The sequence below is a fragment of the Gouania willdenowi genome, chromosome 5 (genome assembly GCF_900634775.1).
Source record: "Gouania willdenowi chromosome 5, fGouWil2.1, whole genome shotgun sequence".
In the NCBI taxonomy this organism is placed as follows: Eukaryota; Metazoa; Chordata; class Actinopteri; order Blenniiformes; family Gobiesocidae; genus Gouania; species Gouania willdenowi.
Window position 1 is genome coordinate 36954408 of NC_041048.1, and position 21585 is coordinate 36975992.

The window sequence follows — 21585 nt, forward strand, 5'->3', positions numbered from 1 at the left end:
CACACATCGACTATGATGATAAACAGTCCTTTACACATTCATTGTCTCTCCGACTGTTTTCCCTCTCAGCCCTCTGCTTACAGTGCACAGTCATTAATGAACATTTAAGCAGCAGTTCAAACTTCTCTGTTATGTAATACCTCTCCCTCAGGCAAAAGTGTGCGTGTTAAAGGAAAGACGGAGGCATTCATGCAAAGAAAAACCCATTTAGCTAATGTTTCCTAAAATATGCACACAAAATCTGAAACACACAAACAATAGATTCCCATCCCACGCCTCAACGGGCAAGTTGTGACAGGATGAGCAACATCTTAGTAAACAAATACCTTCCTAATTCCTTGAGGGTATACCAGTTTACAGGAAACTGTGTAAAGATGGACTACATCTGGAAATCTGTGGTACAGTCACATCGCCCCTCCTTGTGGGCTGTGGAGGGGGGCAGGGCAACTCTTCTGGGAAGTCTTTCACCCCACATGCCATGAATTCCCTCCACACTTGTTTTCAACAATGTCAGCAGAGGTGCTGCGTCGGTTCCTAGGCATGCCTGCAGTGTGGACACCCCTCCTGGCGTGGGTTTGCATCTGGTTCTCAGCTCAGGCACATGGAGCTCTCAGTAGTTCCAGGGGAGATGCTCTCAAACAGGTAAAGCTACAATGTTTGTATGTCAACAACGGGTGTCTTTTTTATTGTGTCCTGCATTGGCCAGGCTGTCTAAATAATACGTTTATAAAAGCACATGTTCTCACCTGCAAACCTGAAACAAGAAAGCAGAGATGGCAGAATTTTATCATAGAAGGGGATTGCACAATCCATGATCAGATTTTATGTCAGTATTTAAAACAATAACCGATTGTTAACACAGGAATCAACAAAGGTTTTTGTACTTTTTTCTCTCATTTTTTTTTTACATCTTCCTGTCATTTTTGTAAATGTTTTGTCTGTTTTGGTTGCTTAATGGTGTTTTCTAGACTAATTTTGTTGTCATATTGTATATATTTTCTCTTGTTTTCTGTGTTTCTTGTTGTTCTCTGTGTTCTTGGAGTCATTTTTGTGTGTGCTGACTCATTATTTTGTATTTTTGTTGTTGTTTAATATATTTTCGAGGGTTTTTTTTTTGTGTCATTTTGTTTGTTTTTGGTATACATTTGTCAGATTTCTGCTGTCGTTTTGTGTTTTTCTGTAATATTGTGTGTTTTTGGAGGGCAATTATGTATTTCATTTTTGAAGGATGCACAAAATTAAACCGAGGGCCGATGGTGCCCCCCCCTGTGTTCTTTCAAAAACAAATCTTTGTTCGTTAAGGTCGCTGCACAAATATCACAAAGCATTACAACTGTGGTCACAGAGCGTGGAAACACACGTTTATTCAAGTCACATGTTTTGCTTTTCAAAGTGCGGTTTACATTCCTAAAGAAGGAACAGGATTTGTAAATATACTGATCAGACCTTGTGTCATGAGTACAAAGACACATCTGTGGGTTTTTTTGTTTGTTTGTTTGTAAGTTTCTTCCCTTTCAGTAGAAATAACAAGCAGAAAGTAAAAAGTTTACGCAACAACGATTTGACCTTTGGGCTAAACCTCTCGTGGAGGAAAAACAAAGTTGCATCCAAACTTCCTGCTACACTAAGCAGCCTGGGATTAATCAGTGCACAATAATCATTTACAGTCTCCTTCTTCTCTTTAACAACAGCTTTGCTCTAAATTGACATAGTTGCACAGTAGAAGTGTCATAAATTGGTTTTCTCTCACAAGCATATATACCTCGATTTACCTCAGTGTGTGTCAGGGTTGTGGTCAGTTATAATTACTAGTACAGTGCCCGTCGGAAGTATGTTATATTCATATAGTGGGAACTTTAGTAGAGTTAATTAAAGTCAATTATGGCCAAATGAGTGTGTTTGAAGGTTGGATGTACAAAGAGGTGTACATACTCTGTACTCTGTAGTGTTCTTTTGTTATGATTTAGATTTAGCATTTAGATATGATATATAGCATTTAGATTTAGATTAGATATTTTGACTTAGATTTAACATTTAGAGATAACATATAACATTTCGATTTAGATTTAGATTAAATATTTAGATACAGATTTAACATTTAGATATAACATATACCATTTAGATTTAGATTTAAATATTTAGATTTAATGCTTTTTTTTAATTAAATGTAGGAAAATGTGCTAAATATGAGAAAAGTGAGATAAATAATGAAAATGTGTTAGCTACAACTTTTATACTAAATTTTACACTTGGCACCCCATAGAATAAAGCATGAGCTCATATTACACAAATTATATGTCAAAGCATAGATTTCTAAAGTTTATATCTAACAGTATTTCTTTAATTAGAAGATGTTTTACATTTAGAAATCAAATGATCAATTTATTGTAGTTAGTTAAAGATGACATTTACTGCTGATATAAAGCAATACAAATTATGTTCAAGATGTATTGATTGATTCATTATTATTTATCATTTAGGGGTCTATTGTGTCTGCTTATTTGATTTATTAGGTATATGTATATGAGTTGCTTAAGGTGTATTAAGTTTAGTATTTAAAATAGAATTATTCTTATTTGTTAACGATTTAGATGTTGTGCATTTTGGTCAAACTGTATTTTTTAGTATTAATCTGAGTATCTCAGTTATTTATATCTGATTTGTCTCATCACTTACATACATGGTTGTGCTGTTGTTAGATTTAGATGAAGTATAAATCAGATGTCCTAAAACACTGAAAATATCAGTGTTTATAACGTCGTGTTCGCAGAGAAATGTGCACGTTTCGCTGATTGCTTTGAGCGAACTTCCATTGTCACAACGCTGTCTCTAAACGACTCTGTGTGTGTGTGACTCAGACGGCCCTCCCTGTCTCATGTCCCATCTGTAAATCAATGCAGTTATGTCACCCGGAATCACACACACACACACACACGCACGCACGCACGCACGCACACACACACACACACACACACACACACACACACACACACACACAGACACACGCACACACACACACACACACACACACACACACACAGACGTTCCTTGCTTTTATAGAAAGATAATTGTGTAATTGATAATTAACTACAATTATGGCGTAATTTTAACTGTGATTGTAATTTTAAAAAGCTATTGCTGTTGTAATCCTAATTGAATTGTAATGAAGTTCAGATAATTGACTTTGTAATTGTAATTTGTCAAAGAAATTCTACAAAAAAAAAAATGAAACGCAAACATGTGGAACCATGTTGCACATATGTAGGTAACAATTATTAAAATATGTTTCATATCAAGTTTACCTGTCAGTTCTCTTGAGAATCATTTTACCATTTAAAAATAATTAAAACCTAAGGGTTCAGTAATTGTGATGAATCGTAATTGAACTTTAGTAATTGAGAACGTAATTGTAATTGACTTTCAAGTGAAAAATAATCGTAATTTTAATTGTAATTGGAAAAATGCAAGTCCACGTAATCATAATTGAGTTGTAATTGAAGATGGATAATTGAAGACATAATTGTAATTGAAAAATGTAATTGACCCCAACCCTGCTGTGTGTCTCCTCAGGTGGAAGTGTACAGTGTTAGAATGGACTGCATCATCACATCTCGTTTTGCCCACACTGTCACAACCTCTAAAGCTCGGAACATAGGAAACACCTCTCAGGAGTTCCAGTTCGATATGGAGCTACCCAAGACGGCATTCATCACCAATTTCACCATGTCAGTAACCACTTTGAGACTCATACAGAGGCTCAAAATGTCTAACTTTAACCATTACCAATATTCTTCACAGGGTCATCGATGGTGTGAGTTATGCAGGAGAGGTGAAGGAGAAAGAGAAAGCCAAGAAACAGTTTGACAAAGCTGTGTCTCTGGGACAGACTGCAGGACTGGTCAAGTGTGGATGACAGATAAAATATTTCAACATCAAGTTTTAACAAATAGTTCCTAACCCTCTTTATCTATACTCTCTGAACCTTTGTATTATATCATGAGTTTCTCCTGTTACGTGAGTGGAGTGGTTCTCAGGCCAGATTCGGTGCTAGCCAGTATTTAATGGGGGGGCATCAAGAAAACCGCGGGGGGGCACAAGAACGCGCCGCACTAACTAGCAGATTCTCAAGCTACTTCACTTCCTGCCCTCCATCTAAATTTAGCGCTCTATATCTATATCTCTGCAGCAATGTGAGTGACGTCACTTGAATCAACAGAGCAGGCTCTGTCCGCGCTGTCAGTGTGTGTAGTCAGTTGCAATAGCCAATCAGATCTCTTGACTTTGAATAATAAAAAGCTCCCCCTGTAGCGTGGGAAGAATGGGGTGGGGGGGCCCTGTAGGTCAGCGGGGGGGGCACGGCCTGTGAATGCCCCTCCCCAATGACGCCGACACTGTCTCGGGCTTTTGTAAATGTCATACTAACGTACTACTCATGAGTCTGACGTCAAAATGAGTACCGTGATTTCCAGGCTATAAAGCGTACTGTTTTATTGGCTGCATTACAATAATTTAGCAATTTTCTAAGAAAGATTCACACAAATGCCGCAGCATAACATAGGCCGCACTCTATTGGCTGATGAGGGTGCCCTTCAGGCAACTCGGCCAATCAGAACGGGCAGGTAGGCGGGCTGCTGTACTCAAGTTTGGTTTCATGGAAATGTCTGTGTTTCAACTGATAAGTTTCCTTTACTACATGAAGTTTCCTCCTCACTGCCCCACGTCTACATATCAGTTCATTTACAGCGTTTTTACAGTTATTCACGTGTTTCTGATATTTTGATTATTTGGTGATTTACCATTTGATATATATTTAGAGGTTTATTGATATAATCACAATATATGAATCTAAATTATAAATGGTTTTATTTAGTTTTTCACATATTAGATTTCTGATTTATTTATTAATTATTTTTTGATTTTGAAATAAAACAAATATATTTATGTATTATGTTATGATATTTAAAGTTATATAGTATTTTAAGCCACAATGTTTTGTTGATGTGGGGAAAAAAATCATAGCTTATTCTATTCAACTATCTATCTCTATGTCTATAGAATTTAATTAATAATTATTTCACTCAGCAATATGTTCACGCCCCCACATGGTTACTCATACCTCAGGTTGGGAATCACAGGTTTTAACATCACATTGAGAGTAATAATACCTTATGGTCACACAGGGTGTCTGGGAGAAAGATGGAGAAGTTCTCAGTGTCAGTGAACGTTGCTGCCAACAGTAGTGCCACGTTTATTCTGATCTATGAGGAACTCCTGCAGAGGAAACTGGGCAAATATGAATTTTTTGCTCGGATTAAAATGGACCAACCAGTGGAGGATTTCGAGGTGATACGTCTGTGAAAGCCTAATGATGAAACACCTGTTCACTGTTGTGTTAACCTTTGTCTGTTTACGATCACAGATTCTGGCACACATCCATGAACCACAGGGTATTTCTTTTGTTGAGGCAACTGCAACTTTGTTCACCAATGACCTGCATCCCCTGGTGGTGAAAACAGTCTCACACACATCGGTAAAAGTTTTAAAAGATACAATAATTATTTGCCCTTTTATTTCATGTTACTACCATACCCAGAGTTTGAGGGGTGTCAGGGAGTGCATTGCCCCTCCTAGTGGTCAAAAGTTTTCATTACAGTTTTCCCAAATTCATTGAAATGGACCCAAACTTTTGAGACTTTAGGTTGGTTCTTCTTCTGTTGCGCAATTCTTCACAATGTAAATGGTGAAGAGACACTGCAACCAGCAGTTCATGTATGGTACTGCAGCAAAAATTAAGTGGTAGAAAGTGGCCGCCGACCTGATTTTATCATGATTTTACAACATTAAGTGACGCGTTGAAGTATTTTAATCAACAGTATCAATTATGTTACGAATCATTTTTGTAAATGGTACACATATTGGCCTTCATTTATCATATCAATGAGCTCCTTAAATTCCAGTTTTCACTCTACCGAAAGCACATCTTTGTTTTTCTTCCCCTCAACTGTGAGAAAGCAGATTTTCATCTCGGATGTTAATTTCCTTGCCAATGTTTGTTTGAACTCAGTGGGCGGGGCCTCCAAACCAGGAATATTTGAGGGCGTAGCATGTTAATGATGATCGAATCAGCCACGGCATCTATCAACACCTGATCATTGGTATGCTTGGATTGGTCAGATAAGAATGTTTCATATACAGTATATACTGTATATATGAGGGACATTGTGGTTGGCGCTAATCTCGAGACACTCTACATATTTAATTCTATTTTTTCTTTTGCCTCCCCTGGCAAAAATCTCACACTCCGCCTATGGTTACTGCGGAAGCAGATTAGGGCCAATTTTGATGGAGAAAATTATTTTGGACAAATGAAGAATAAAGTTGAAAAGATGAGATTAAAGTTGAAAATATAATATTGTGATAACAGTCAAAGGTTTGCTATTAAAGTCCAATCTACGGAAGCCTATTAGGGCCAATTCACCATATAACAAAAAAGATTCTCCATCAAAACTGGTCCTAATCTGTTTCCGTAGCTCCTCATTAGCCACAGACAGACTGAATGCTGCCGCCGCCGTGTTTATAACCTAAAAGAGAAAGAATCTCTTTGTTATTAAACCCAACTTTGAAGTACAGTTTAACGCATTCATCAATACACAGCAATTCGTAAACAGCCACAATCTGCTGTTTGTCGTCATAGGGTGAATTTTCTCTCATCAGCTTCCATAGATTTGACTTTATTAGCAAACCGTCTACTTTTATCACAATAGTGTATTTTGACTTCATTAATCTCGACTTTAATCTCAACATTATATATCAACTTTATTCTCGAAATTTCAACTTTAATCCTGACATTTTGACTTTATTCCTGATTTAGATCAAAATTGAGCCTTATCTGCTTGCGTATGTTACGCTGTGCATTGAAAGATCAAGTGACAATTATCTCTTCTCCCTAAAGGCTCACATTCACTTTTCACCAACCGTGGAGCAGCAAATGTGTCCAGGATGTGAGAGCTCCAGCATTAATGGAGACTTTATCATCACTTATGATGTGAATCGAGATGAGAAGCTTGGGGAATTTCAGGTAAGCAGCATCTAATGCTATAAGGTCCAACCTGTGAAGGTGTTGAACTATATATACTGTATTTCCATTCAATAAGCTTTAGAAACAAATACAGGTTTTTGTTTCCCCTTATGCAGGCTGCGAATGGATACTTTGTGCACTTCTTTTCTCCTCCTGACCTGGCCAGAGTCCCAAAGAACGTGGTGTTTGTGAATGACATCAGTGGATCGATGGGGGGGACAAAGATCGCACAGGTTCATGATTCAACACACTACTACTTCCTTAAAGGTGCAGTTCGTGACTCTCAGATCCCTCTTTCCCCCTCCCTCCCCGCTGCTCTCTTGCCCTGCCTCCAAACTTTACAAAGTCCCTCCCTCAGAGGAGCTAACAAGCTAACGTTAGTCTGACAACAACATCACAGTAATATAACATGCTCTGTTAAAAGCATATTACTGCAGCGCTTCTCTCTCTCAATGTGTACACACCTCAGCAACAGCAGCAACAACACAGTGTGAATAACAGCAGATCACACAGAGGCTGCTGCGCGCACATGAGCAACACATGCACTACAGAGTTCTTGTGTAACAATTACAAATCAAACATAATGTATATCGAGCAGCAGTAATTACCTTTCAAGCAGAAAAGTCACCGATTCCATCTTCTGCTCCTCCAGACCATACACTGTAAGAAAGAAGGGGCTACAGTCCCGGGAAAGGGGCGGGAACTGTGAGTAACAGCTGTCAGACAGTCCATCAAACACAATCCTGGCTCTGATTGGTTCTTTTGCTCAGTAGTGGTGCAGTTTGGCAATCTGCAAAAGGCTGCAGGAGCAGCAGGGGGGACTCAATCAGTCTGTTTTTATTCACACAAACTACTAGTTTGATGTAAAACTGTCCTTACATCGTGACAGCTTTAGCAAATATGACAAAAAGCCACTTTTGTAAGAGTTGCAGACTGCACCTTTAAGGCTTATGTGTCTACTCTGTTACCTTTGTAATGATCGTTTCTGTCTCAGACCCGTGATGCGATGGTAGCCATTTTAAATGATCTCCATGAGGAGGACCACTTTGCTATCATCCTGTTTGATAGTCGAATCATTACCTGGAGAAAAACCCTCACCAAGGCAACAAAGGAGAATGTGGTAAAGGCTATCGACTATGTCAAGAAGATAGAAGAAAAAGGATGTAAGTAACATTAAAAAAGAATTGTTAGCTGATTTTTTGCCAAAAGTGTATCAACAATATGTTTTCTATTTAGAAAATGTGTTGCACTTTACATATTTTGCAGATGCATAAATTGTACCCGGTCACATGAAAACATAATGTGTAAGTCAAGTGAAGCAATGAAAAAAAGTCTGCACAACTGCGTAGTTAGCTCCCAATTTTAATTTAACTTACACCAAAAAACTTTTTTTGTTAAAAAAAACTGGTTGAAATTGGGAGCTAACTACGCAGTTGTGCTGATTTTTTTTCATTGCATCTGTTGGCTTTTTTGATCCAGCACGCTGCTTTCAAAAGGATGTGTGTGTTTTTTTTGATTGTGCTATAAGTCAAGTTAAAACATAATAAAGATGAAGCTGTGTTAGCTGCTTTATTACTCTTCGACTTTACTCTCAGGGGTGGATTCACTGAAGGTTTAGGGGTATTAAAACGTGTGCAAACATCACTCCACGCGCTAATAAGGGGTACAAACCCCTGGGAATCAGGACTGCGCGTCACAATGTGCGATCAATCCATTTAGCACGTTTCCCTCCGATGAATATGTAAAGTAGGCGGATCTCATAAGGTGGTGAGCATAAGCAGGTGAGGAAACTGCACCACCAAAGGAATTAGGGATGCACCTTGTTTACCACCCTTTATTTCAGATTGTAGTAAATCCGCCCCTCAGGGTATTCAAAATGTGTACACATCATATTTCACAGTGAAGCAGCTTTGGATGAAAAATTATAATTAGGTTTTAAAAAATAAATTGTATTTGCCAAAAAGAAAACATGGATGCTGCCTTCAGGGAGTGACAAATAGGGAGCAGAATGGGTACATTTACCAAGTCACACAACTGCATTGTCTGACCTGAGGGCTACATTATCAACACTTTTTTTTGGTTGTTTTGTATATTTTCCTGCCATCTTTGTAATTATTTCTGATTTTTTTTTTGTGTGTCTTTGATGTCTTTTTGTGTATTCCTTTTGTCATTTGTATATTTTTTCATGTTTTTGCTGTTGTTTTTTGTTGGTTTTGGTGTCATTTTGTTCTCATTTTGTTTTTGTTTTTCTTCTTCCAATCTGTGTATTTTTGTTGTTGTTTTGTGTGATTGGATTCACATAAATCAGTTTTTTTCTGTATTTTTGTTTGATTTTTGTTGCCTTTTTGTCTTTTTTCTCTTAATTTTGTGTGATTTGTGGTGTCATTTTGTGTATTGTTTTTGCGTATTTTTCTGTTTTGTGCATTTTTTATACTATTTTGTGTCTTTTCTGTCACTTTGTGTGTTCGGAGTCACAATTTTGGGGGTTTGTGGTTTCCTTCTAGGACACCATTGTGTTGTTTTTGTTTGTTTGTTGTTGTTGAGTTGCACTGTGAAAACATCAGTGTTTTTCTTACAGGATTAAAGGTGGCCACAGTAAACTGTAGTGACACGCTGTCTATTGATCTTTTTAGCCACTAATATCAATGCTGCTGTGCTGAAAGCTGTGAACATGCTGAAAAAAGAAAGACTTCAGGGGAACCTTCCAGAAAGGAGCGCAGATATGATCATTTTACTGACGGATGGGATGCCGAACCACGGTGAGCTTAGTGTTTAGCACTGGTCATTTTGTTGACTAAATGTTCTCGTCATAGTTCTCGTCGACGAAATTGGGGTCAAGTGATAACAAAACTATGATGATTAAAGAAAACACATGTGAAGGAAAACTATATCAATTATTTATATTTCCTCACATGGCACATTATCCAATCAGAGTTTCTTTTTAGAAGGTATCCAATCAAAACTACTTTTGTTGCATTGAAGGCGGGACAACCCTGTCAGTGATCCAATAGGAAGTAAAGCTGATTGTGTTTACACATTGATCACATCAAATCTGTTTGTGTGTGTTTATAAACATCAATACCAATACAAAATCAGGTTGAATAATAAAAAATTGCATAAACTCTTATGATTTATATTTTAATCGACTATCTGTAACAGATTTAGTCGAATTAGATCCTAATGTCGCTTAGTCCAATGTTGTTCAAACTTGTTTGAGCCTAGGTACATCTTTTCATTGAAAAAAATCCCAAAGCACACCACCTATGGAAAATGTTAAAAAATGAAACTTTGTAGCCTATATTAACAATATACAGTCATTTTAATCAAAGTGTCTTGAATAGCAATAAAATAAGCACAAAGAAAAAAGTTTTCATGATGTTTCGTATTTCTACTTTACAATAAAAAGTATAATTAACAATCTGTAAAGGTATTTTAATAGGAATCAAATGAACAACAGAAAAAAAAACATATACTGTATATTATGATTTTTTTAGATTTATTTTGCTGGCAGAAGATGGATGGATATATTTATTTTTCCAAATAAACAGTGTAATTAACGATATGCATTCATTCTCATCAAACCTATTGTTCATTAATAATAATTGCATTTTATAAAATATTTTGTCATTGAAGAGTAGGAGGTCAAGTCTTCCCGAGTCAATGGGCTCGAGTTTGTTTTCATTTGTAACTCGAGTCCACACCTCTGCATTCAGTTGACAAAATGCAGAGGTGTGTTTCAGACTATAACTGAAATAGTCGATGTTGATGACCAAATTTGGACTAAAAGCCAAGTTGCATTTTAGTCATTTAAAGGTTGCGTCCGAATAGTCCCTGGGCCGTGAGGATTAGTGACGTCTGTCGTGGTGAAAAAACTACACATTTCTGAAAATGGTGCATTTATAACACTTTCCCCTGTGCCTCTAACCACTGATACAATTTCAAATATCACAAGGTTTTAATGTAAAACAAAGGAAAAGAGGCTTCCAGGCTATGAGGAACAATAGTGAAACTAAAAGAACGTCACATTGAGAATGGTTGCTCACACTCACCTTCCACTCACAAATCAACATTATTCCAAAATAAGTATGATTTTATGAAATTCTTACATTTATGCAAGATATAGCCCCACATAACGTTGTAGGCATGAACATGTACAACTGCACAAATCTTTCCTAGGTAAATTAAATATGTTGAATCAAACATAATGTGGCTAAGAATGTCTTTTTCTTGAACAACGAAGTGCTGTTTTATGTGAGTTATAATCTGATAATATGGCCTACATATTATAATATATGGGTTTTAGATTATTCAAAGTTGTTCAAGGCATATTATTGCATTGTAACTTACATGATATGCTTCCCTTTTCAGTCTTCGTGAGTTTCTGTGAACGTTCAGATGAGTGTGTCCCTTTAAATGTTGTCGCCGCAAGGAATTGTGGGTCAGCATTATCTGGTCTCCTTCGGTAAAGGTTACATCAGTGTTTCCTAGGCTAAAGGAGGTTATAAAGGAAGCATTGATTCTCCTTTCCTAAGCTTTTAGAGAATTGGAACACTCCTTATCATGGCTGCCACTTAAACACTTAAGGAAAAGTGGATAGGAAATGAGATAGGAGGGAATGTTCGAACACAGCCTAAGACTTTAAATAAAACTAAATTCAATTTGCTGTTAAAATTATCATTATAACTACGTATAGACTATTTCTCTCATTAATAAATGAGCCAAATTAAAATGTTTGCTTCCCAAACTGTTTTTTTATCAGAGGTGTTTTCTTCTGTTATTTGACAAGATGTTAAAAGACTGTCATGATGTGGTTGTGCCTGCAGGGGTGTCTGTTACGTCAGTGATCCAGCACAATGTGCAAACCGCAATAGGAGGAAACATGTCTCTGTTCTCTTTGGGATTTGGGAATAATGTGGCTTATTCCTTCCTGAACGTTCTGAGCAAACAGAACAATGGGCTGGCCCGCAGAATCTACGAGGCTTCAGATGCAGTGCTTCAGCTACAGGTAGGGTGATGATGGAAACCTGGAAACGTGTCAAACTCAAGGCCCGGGAGCCAAATCCAGCCTTTTAGAACTTACAATGTGGCCCGCAGGAGATTGTAAAAATGACAGAGAAAACGTCAATTGTTGTGTAAATTACTAAATAATTCAGTTGCACATCTCAGTCCCTCCAAACACAAAAATCCAATGAAACTGAAATTAAAATGTTATTTCTGATAACTTTAAAGCACCTGTGTCAAACTCATGGGCCGAGGGCCAAACACGGCCTGAAGGAGGAAGTAAAACGTTGAGTCATTGTGTAAACTACCAACTAATTCATGCAGTTGTAGGTATCTCAGCTCTCCCAGATACACAAATTCAACAAAACTCCACAATATTTGCAGGGCTCACAGTTTTCCCAATGCTTATATCACATGATGGCAGTCATTTTGTGTCTGAATTTGTTAAAAAAAACTCTCAATTTCTCCAAAAACCATGAGATTTTTCTCAAATGATTCCACAAAATTTCCCCAAACTAAATAACAATTTGTTTCTAAATAAAGGAAATGTAAGTGAAGATCCTGCAGGGACTGATATCTGTCACTTTTTGCTTGGATAGTAGATATATCGCATGATGGAAGTCATTTTTAAGGATAAAATGTTGAAAAAAAACCCCCTCAAAATTCTTACAAAATCTTTTCTTATCACCTAACATTTTTCTTTAGTGTGTGTGCACAAATACATTTAAAGCAAAGACCCTGTCAGGATTGATATGCGTCACTTATTGCTTATTACTGTTGGTTTCCTACATATTTTGTATTTTATGTATACGTACAAGTACAAACCAGGGCACAATAATGTTGAAATTAATCGTATTCTAGCCTAAAATCTGTGGCCCTCTCAATATCAAACTGCTCCATATTTGGCCCCTGAACTAAAATGATTTTGACGCCGCTGCTGTAAAGGAAATCTGTTAGATTTGAAGCTTCTGAAATGTCTCTTCAATGATGAAACCCTTTCAGGGGTTTTATGAGGAAGTGTCCAGCCCTCTGCTGTTGGAGGTCGACTTGCGTTATCCTGACAATGAAGTGGATCAACTGACCCAAAACCATCACAGCCAGTTGTTCAATGGCTCAGAGATTGTGGTCGCTGGCCAACTGAAGAACGACATGAACAACTTCATAGTGGAGGTGTTGGCACAGGGGGTAAGAAGCACGCAACGCAACATGTCTCCTTTGTTTGTGCACAACATCGAGGCCAATCTAAGGCACTGGTTTCCAACCTTTCTTGGGTCGCGACCCCATTTTTATACCACAAAATTCTGGCGACCCTCGAGAATTAGTTTTTGATCATGTTTGTTATACTGTGTTAAAGTAGCCATGGATTAGCGCACAAAGTGGCAAGATGCGCCAGCTAACTGGAAAATATTTTATTTGAGAAAGAGAAAGTATATAATTTGTTTGAGATTGTGTGTGGTAAAGAATAACAATTACATATTAGAATTATAATAACAATTAAAAAAACAAAAAACATTATTTTAATCAGTCATTTTTCATCAATTACTAAACATTTCAGGCAACCCTAGCAGGGTTGGGGTCAATTATAATTGTAATCAATTGATAATTAATTGCAATTATGACATAATTATAATTGTAATTGTATTTGAAAAAATCTCTTGCTTTTGTAATCATAATTGAATTGTAATTTAGTTCAGATAATTGACTTTGTAATTGTATTTGGCATGAAAATTCTTGAAAAACTGGCATAAAAATGGAAAAATGTGGGATTTTTAAAAACTAGTTTAAATTGTTTGAGCTCATTTCAACTGGAGGAAAAATCTAGTAAGGCATGAAAAATACAATGTGGAAAAACACCCAATTGTCAGAGATAAAGCTGTATTTAGTAAGGCATAAAATTTCAAAATATTTGGATTTTTTTACTGTTGAAAGTGAGACCATTTTGATATTTGGAGAAAAAAACATTAAATCAAGGGGTTTACTGACGGAAAAAGACGCCCACACTATAAACCTTAAAACCAATTTTTTCATGGATAAGGAAGCTTAACCAAGAGATGAACAACAGTGTATTATTTAGTGTATTTTACAGCTTATTTAAGACATGGGAGACAACTGACCCATTATTATGGTGCTTACAGAAAGCTAACAGAAAGAGGAAGGGTATGTTATATGAGGTTATTTATTTCAGGCTCAGTAATTGAATTCAAAATTGAATAATTGAGAACGTAATTGTAATTGACTTTCTGAGGGAAAATGATCATTTTAATTTTAATTGTAATTGTGGAAAAATGCAGTTTCCCATAATCATAATTGAGTTGTAGTTGAACATGGATAATTGAAGATGTAATTGTAATTTGAAAAATATAATTGACCCCACCCTGGACCCCACATGGAGTCACATACCCGAGGTTGAAAAACACTGATCTAACTTTCTTAGTTGAACAACAATTTAATTGTGTTATTGTTGAGAAACAAAGCTTATTTCAGCTTAATGTGTTTGTCTCAAACTACTCGGCACAAAGAATTATTCCCAATGTACATAGCAGTGTGCTGAAAAATAAATGTGTTGTTATCACGCTTATTGCAAACTGGATGATGACACGTTTATTAGTGTCATCATTAGTGTGTTCGGGCTGAAGAGTTTGTTACAGAAAATGATTTAATGTCTTCTACTTATTCTCTGATCTTCGTTCAGCCTGAAGAAGACTTCCAGGTGAAGGGTAGAGCCACAGCACCAGACTGGAACATAATGTACCCACACCAGAACTACATCTATGGAGATTTCATCGAGCGTTTGTGGGCCTATCTGACCATCCAGCAGTTGCTGGAGAAGAGGTCTCATACGTTGTTGTGCATGTTTCTTTAAGGGCCAGAGGATTTGTTTGGATATTTCATCAAGATTTTTTATTCACATCACGTATAAAACTGTTTTCCAGTGAGTCTAGCACTCAGCATGAGAAAGCCAGTGCAACGGCCAAAGCTCTGGAGATGTCTCTGCGGTACAGCTTCGTCACCCCTCTCACCTCCATGGTGGTCACCAAACCTGAAACTGAAGATGGAGCCGATAATTCTTTCATTGCTGACAAACTGACAGAAGGTACAGGGACTGACGCCTGCTCACTGCTCAGACAGTATTGTATTCTTTTTTAGATGATTAAAGTTGTGCATTTTGTGTTTTTACTGCAGACCAGCGACAGAAAGCAGAGCAGCAGCGTGGTTTGAAAAACACTATCTTTATTCAACATCTATGGACTTTTAGATGCAATGCTGAAATTAGAGCTGTGTTTGTCTTCAACAGGTTCCGTTGCTTCTTTCCAAAGCACTCATCATACAAAACAAAGTAAGTGTTTAAAGGGGCAGTATCAAGAAAAAAATCACTTTATAATGTTTTTGCTACACTGAGATACATTCCTTTAGCCTCATTCAGAGGACCAAAGTTGAAACATTTTGTTTCCTCCCTCCCTTATTATTGTAAAAAGTCAACTTCAAACGGGAGAGTTGGATTTTTCTCGCCTTATGAGTCATAAGGTGAAAACTCCCCCTCCTGACAATCCTGGCTCCTCCTACCCTACATAAGAATGTGAGCTCCTCCCTCTCAAACTACCTCACAGGTAAAGCAAACATACCAAAAGCAGGTTGATATTACAGTTACTATCTTTACGTTCAGTTTAAAGATAATCGGAAGCGCGAAGTGAGCGCTCACAATCAGTTTCATTTTTAGTAGCCGTTATACCACCTTGTATCACTTTTAGTTGATTGTGACCCAATGCAGCCGTTGGACAAAACAATAGGTTATTGTCTTAAATAGATTATTTAAATCCTTCTCGAAGGCGTAAAGCTTTAATTTGTTAAATCATTGGGCTAAAATTTTCGGTTTCATGACGTGTAAATCCAGCTCATGTTCCTCGTTAGCGTCTAAACAATTCAACGCTGGTTTTACAGTCATTGGAAGAGCTGAAGTTTAGGGATTAAATAGCGACAGGAAGGCTTGTCCTCCATTCCTGTGGATGGATTTGGTCAAACTTCTTTAAATCCATTGGTTTCTAACATTCACATGCTGCCTCGAATCTTCCATGTTATAACAGGTTCCATTATATTGAGATAATATAATAATAATAATATATTAATAATAATAATAATAATAATAATAATAATAATAATAATAATATAATACTCCACTTCACCGTTTAGTGCTAATAACTTTATAGTTACTGTCAGGCCTTAAGTTTAGTTTTCTCTTTGTCACTTCACATCATTATTTATTTTCCAGCTAATCTTAAGGGTTGTGTCCTTTTTCACAGGACAACAACAACAACAACAACAACAACAAGCACAAAGCAGCTCTGGGTCTCGTCCTCATGGTGGATCTAATGGTAAACATTTATGCTAAAGTATTATGAAATGATCCGAGATGTCAACTATGCACACTGACAATCCTGTAATCAATAAAAATATTAGTGTTTTAAGTTTACTTCGATCGTACATCCTTTAATCATTTATTATTACATTACATTAAGATTATTTGCAGGTTTTGGGACTGAATTATTGGATACATCTCTAGACTCTTGCATAATGCTACTATCACAGATGTTTACTGTTTGATATTAGCAGGAAACTATAATTCATGACTTTAGTCAAAGACTAAAAGTACCAGGAAAAGGTAGCAATAGTTCAAGAAACAACATGGAAAAAATAAAGGATGTATAAAAAACAAAGGAAAGAAGACAGAGAAAACACAGAAACACATGTGAAAAGGTGGAGTGTGGCTTATCATTATGGATGATGATGTTTTTGCAGTGGATGGAGATCCACATTTCCTGATTGAGTTTCCTGACAAAAACGATGCTGTGTGCTTCAACGTCAACGACAAACCAGGAACCATTTTCAATCTGGTCACAGATCCAGAATCAGGTCAGTACATTTTTACACTTACATTTTCATCTTTAACACCAGTGTGGATGTTTTCATGTATTCATTTATTAAGATTTGTGATGCAGTGCACAGTAATATGAAGCAGTGGTTCCCAACCTAGGGGTACTTGAACACATTGCAGGGGGTACTTGGAGACATTGATGAATCTATTTCCAACATGCTGAGTCATTTTTAAGCCTATTTCAGACACTGTACATGCTCGTCCAACATCTTTTCCACCCGTTGACAATAAACGGCATTAATGTAATAAACAATACTGTAACCTTAATATCCTACTAAATTGTTACTAACATGTTCATTTTCACTGAAAATGTCCTTGAATTTGGGAGTTATTCTTATTTACCTTTGGAAATTTGAGGGAATAATTTGAGGAGAATTGCCAGATTTGGGAAAAATTGAAAGTTCTTTCAAAAAAATTTGTGAATAAAAATGACTGCCATCATGTGGCGTAATCATTGGGAAACTTTGAGCCTTGCAAATATTGTGGAGTTTTGTTGAAATTGTGTGTCTGGGAGAGCTGAGATACCTACAACTGCAGCAGTTGGTAGTTTACACAATGATTCATGGTTTTTCTTTCATTTTTACATTCTCTTGCAGGCCAAATAGAATGCTCTAAAGGGCCGTATTTGGCCCCCAATCCATGAGTTTGACATAGGTGCTTTAAAGTTATCAGTAATAACAATGTAGAGATCTCTTTTTGATAACTGAAACCTTATTATTGTAAGGTGAAAAAAAATAAAAAAGGTATTAAAAAAAATGAATTTCTTCTCACAAATTCCAGGTTTTGTGGTGAATGGACAAACTATTGGCAAAAAGAAAAAGTTTTCAGATAGTATCATCAACACCTACTTTGGGCGTTTTGGTATCGTCCATCAGAACCTGGGGGTGAAAGTAGAGGTGAGCACTCAGGACATCTTGATCTTTAACGAAGGCAAGATAAGGAAGCTGCTGTGGTCTGACTCGTCCTCACTCAAAGACACAAAGTGAGTTCAACCAAATGTCATTTATACTAAATATGTATTTTTATCTTATTGGCGGAGAAAAGCAGTTACATTCTAAATACACAGGAGAATTTGCAAATAGGTTGGACTTAAATACAAAATAATTTGTCTGATTATGAAATAAATAAGTCAATGTATAACAACCTTTCTGTTTTCCTTCAGTGTGTCACTCAGGCTGAGTAATAACTACAGTCTGACAGTGACACTGAGACACTCGGTTAAATTCATGATCGTCAGACACACTAAAGTCTGGAAGAGACGACACGAGCAACAAGCTTACCTTGGATTTTACACTCTGGACAGCCACCACCTGTCTGCTGCAACTCATGGTCTACTAGGTAGGGAACACATTCTTAACCTTTTGGGCTGGGCTGATTATCTTATTAATTTTTTTATCTTATTTTATTTTATTTTTTTTTTTTTTTTTTTTTTCTTTTATATTATTTTTAATAGTTTTATTTATTTATTTTTCATTTACCTTTTTTTTTTTAGCTTCACCATGTGTTCTTATGTCGTCAAAGTTTAACACCACTTGTAGTGCAGTCTTTTGCTGACAGCTTTCCATATTTTTGCTCTTGCTAAAGAAAAAAGAAAAAATGAATACATTTAATATAGAAAATGTCTAGAGATACGTTAAAAGTACCCATAACCCCTGGGACTATGGGTACGACCGATGACGTTGCCGGACCTTTTCTACATAAGCGTAATATGCCTATGTTTTCACTGTCAGGATGGCTGAATGGTCGAAGGTGCCTGACTCATAATAATTCTTCCTTTTGCTGCCGTGGGTTCGAATTCCACTTTTGTCATATATATTTTTCAATTTAAGATATTTAATATGGCAAATTCCACCTTTAAAAATACATATGGAAAAGGGTTAGGTTAGGATTAGGGATAGGGCTAAAGGGTTAGCGGGGTAGCTAAAAACAAATATGAGCTAAAATACAAGTGACGGAACTTTAAGTCACGTGGTGCACCTATCAGGTGACCTAAACTGGCCAATGAGGGGCGCTGCGTATGCATAGACTGGCAGTCTATGGATATGTTTAATGTACCCGTAGCCAAGGCCTCTAATATATTGCATTTTTGCGACCGTGAGTAAGCTCTTCCTAAGGAAGGGTAAGCTAGACTTTATTAGTAGGAAATATATAAAAGATGAGGGCTTTGGTATGTTTCAGTGAGTGGGTAAATACAAGGGAGAAGGAGTTAGGGAGGACAGTAAAAAGAAGGGCGAGAGCAAAGGCATTTTGATATTGTAGTTGGTAAATGTGTTAATTTTGTTGACTAAACATTTTTTTAATCACAATAACGAACAAACTATACTGGTAATTTCCTTAACTAATAAAAAAATGATGGGAAGAAATCCAAACAGGACAAAGTTTCTTTTTTGGAAGCTACTTTACTTCCACTAGGGGGAAAAAATATCATTAGGTTTTAAAGTTGCCACAAAAAAAAAATCTTTGTTTATTTTGTTTTCTACATTTTTAAATATTTGTGCAGCAGACAGAGAAGTCCATCTGCCTCCAATTTCACTTCTTCAAATGTCATTTTGTGCTTCTGTGCACTTACCTCTCCACGTTAAACGATCAAAACGCTCATTTAAATAGGGCGGTCTCAACCACGTCTATACGCTTGGCCATTAGTGTTAGTGAATTCCCCACAGCAGATGAGGAAACACCACCATCAAAGGATTCAGGGACGCACCTGGTTTACCACCCTTTATTTCACATCTTAGTGAATCTGCCCCTGAGATGACTAAAACTAGCTGAAATAGTCCCAATGACTAAATGTTGACTAAAACTAAAAGTTGTGTTTTAGTCAAAAATTTAGGACTAAAACTAGACCAAAGTTTGCTGTCAAAATAACTGCTAAGATACGAGGCAGATAAAAGTGAACAGAGGGAGTGAATGTGTGTTTACAAGAGTGACAGAGCTATATATATAGTACATTGTTCTACATTTGGTTTTTCTCATCATAGGTCAGTTCTACAAAGGGCTGGAGTTTGAGATAGATGATCTGAACCAAAGTAAAGTCCAGGAAAAGTTGAATGCCACCCTGTACGTCAAAGGCCAAGCACTCAGTGTAACCAGGTGAGCTGGTCTTTTTAAATACAAACTTTCATTCTGCAACATTCACTATTTCTGTGCATGTTCTGCAGACACTGGCAGAAGGACTTCAGCAGGGATGTGGAAAAGGGTGAAAGCATCTCCTGTTGGTTTGTAGATAATGAAGGGTCCGGCCTGGTGGATGGGACCATCTCAGATTACATTGTCAAGCAACTGTTTGGATTTGTTTAGATTACAAGCAATAATATCACCTTGCTTCCTATTATATACCAAAAAGTTACACAAGCAAAAAAAAAATGAATAGCACCATTCAAGATAATCTTTGAAATAGAATGTGAATCTGAACCAAAAGAATGTATTTCCTGCAGAAGATTATACAATATACAGTATAGGTACGGTACATTTAATTAAGGAATGACTTCACAAATCCCTTAAATAACTTATTTCTAACCCCAGAAAGCTCTGAGATGTTCACAAAAACTGACCATTTGTGTATTAATAAGGTAAGGAAAGGGAACGTTTGGTGTTACGCTGTAAATGAAGTGTAATCCTGATAAAGATTACATATGAAAATGAAAAAGATAAATATTAGAAAAGACTTTTAAAATATTCATTACAAGTTCATTTGTACAACAGCGTATTAGGGCCACATTAAATTAAATTAAATCTGAGCACTACGGGATTAAAGTCCTAATATTTCGAGAATAAAGTTGTAGTTTTATGAGAATGAAGGTGTATTTTAATAAATTTACTTAATTTTATGAGATTAAAGTAATAACATTTCAAGATTAACATCATAATATTTCAAGATTAAAGTTGTAATTTTATCAGAATAAAGCTGTATTTTAATATAATCGTAATTTTATGAGATTAAAGTCATAATATTTCGAGATCAACGTTATAATATTTTGAGATTAAAGTCGTAATATTTCAAGAATAAGGCTGTAGTTTTATGAGAATGAAGTCATTATATTTCAAGATTAAAGCTGCAATTTTATCAAAATTAAGTTGTATTTTGGTAAGATCGTAATTTTGGGAGATAAAAGTAATAATATTTCAAAATTAACATTGTAATATTTTGAGATTAAAGTTGTAATTTTATCAGAATAAAGTTGTATTTTGATAAAATCGTAATTTTAGGAGATTAAAGTCATAATATTTCAAGATTTAAGTTGTAATATTTCAAGATTAACGTTGTAATATTTCAAGATTAATGTTGTAATATTTCAAAATTAATGTTGTAATATTTCAAAATTAATGTTTTGATATTTCAAGATTAACGTTGTAATATTTCATGATTAACATTGTAATATTTTATGATTAATGTTGTAATATTTTGAGAATAAAGTTGTAGTTTTATGAGAATGAAGACGTACTGTAATAAAATCATAATTTTATGATGTTTAAGTCATAATATTTCAAGATTAAAGTCATAATATTTCAAGATTTAAATTGTGATATTTCAAGATTAACATTGTAATATTTCAAGATTAATGTTGTAATATTTCAA

The 21585-nt window shown here is 36.1% G+C and overlaps 2 protein-coding genes across 2 annotated transcripts in view; both read left to right on the forward strand.

Moving 5' to 3' along the window:
- The window catches only part of LOC114463157 (inter-alpha-trypsin inhibitor heavy chain H3-like), a 31953-nt gene extending 20395 nt beyond the window's left edge, over positions 1 to 11558 (forward strand). Inside the window, exons 21-22 of the mRNA XM_028446459.1 lie at positions 1778 to 1782; positions 11547 to 11558. The gene's annotated coding sequence lies outside the window, so the exon portion shown is untranslated. The remainder of the gene's footprint in view (positions 1 to 1777; positions 1783 to 11546) is intronic.
- Positions 366 to 20399, forward strand: LOC114463156 (inter-alpha-trypsin inhibitor heavy chain H3-like). The gene is made up of 21 exons (XM_028446458.1): positions 366 to 642; positions 3571 to 3725; positions 3799 to 3903; positions 5181 to 5343; positions 5420 to 5530; positions 6953 to 7078; positions 7195 to 7311; positions 8073 to 8241; positions 9712 to 9837; positions 11902 to 12083; positions 13082 to 13264; positions 14772 to 14911; positions 15013 to 15173; positions 15263 to 15292; positions 15375 to 15416; positions 16378 to 16449; positions 16874 to 16987; positions 17790 to 17991; positions 18172 to 18347; positions 19988 to 20099; positions 20168 to 20399. Exons 1-21 carry the CDS (start codon positions 508 to 510, stop codon positions 20304 to 20306), a joined length of 2760 nt encoding a protein of 919 aa, XP_028302259.1. The 5' UTR covers positions 366 to 507; the 3' UTR covers positions 20307 to 20399.
- Positions 20400 to 21585: the final 1186 nt, after the last annotated feature.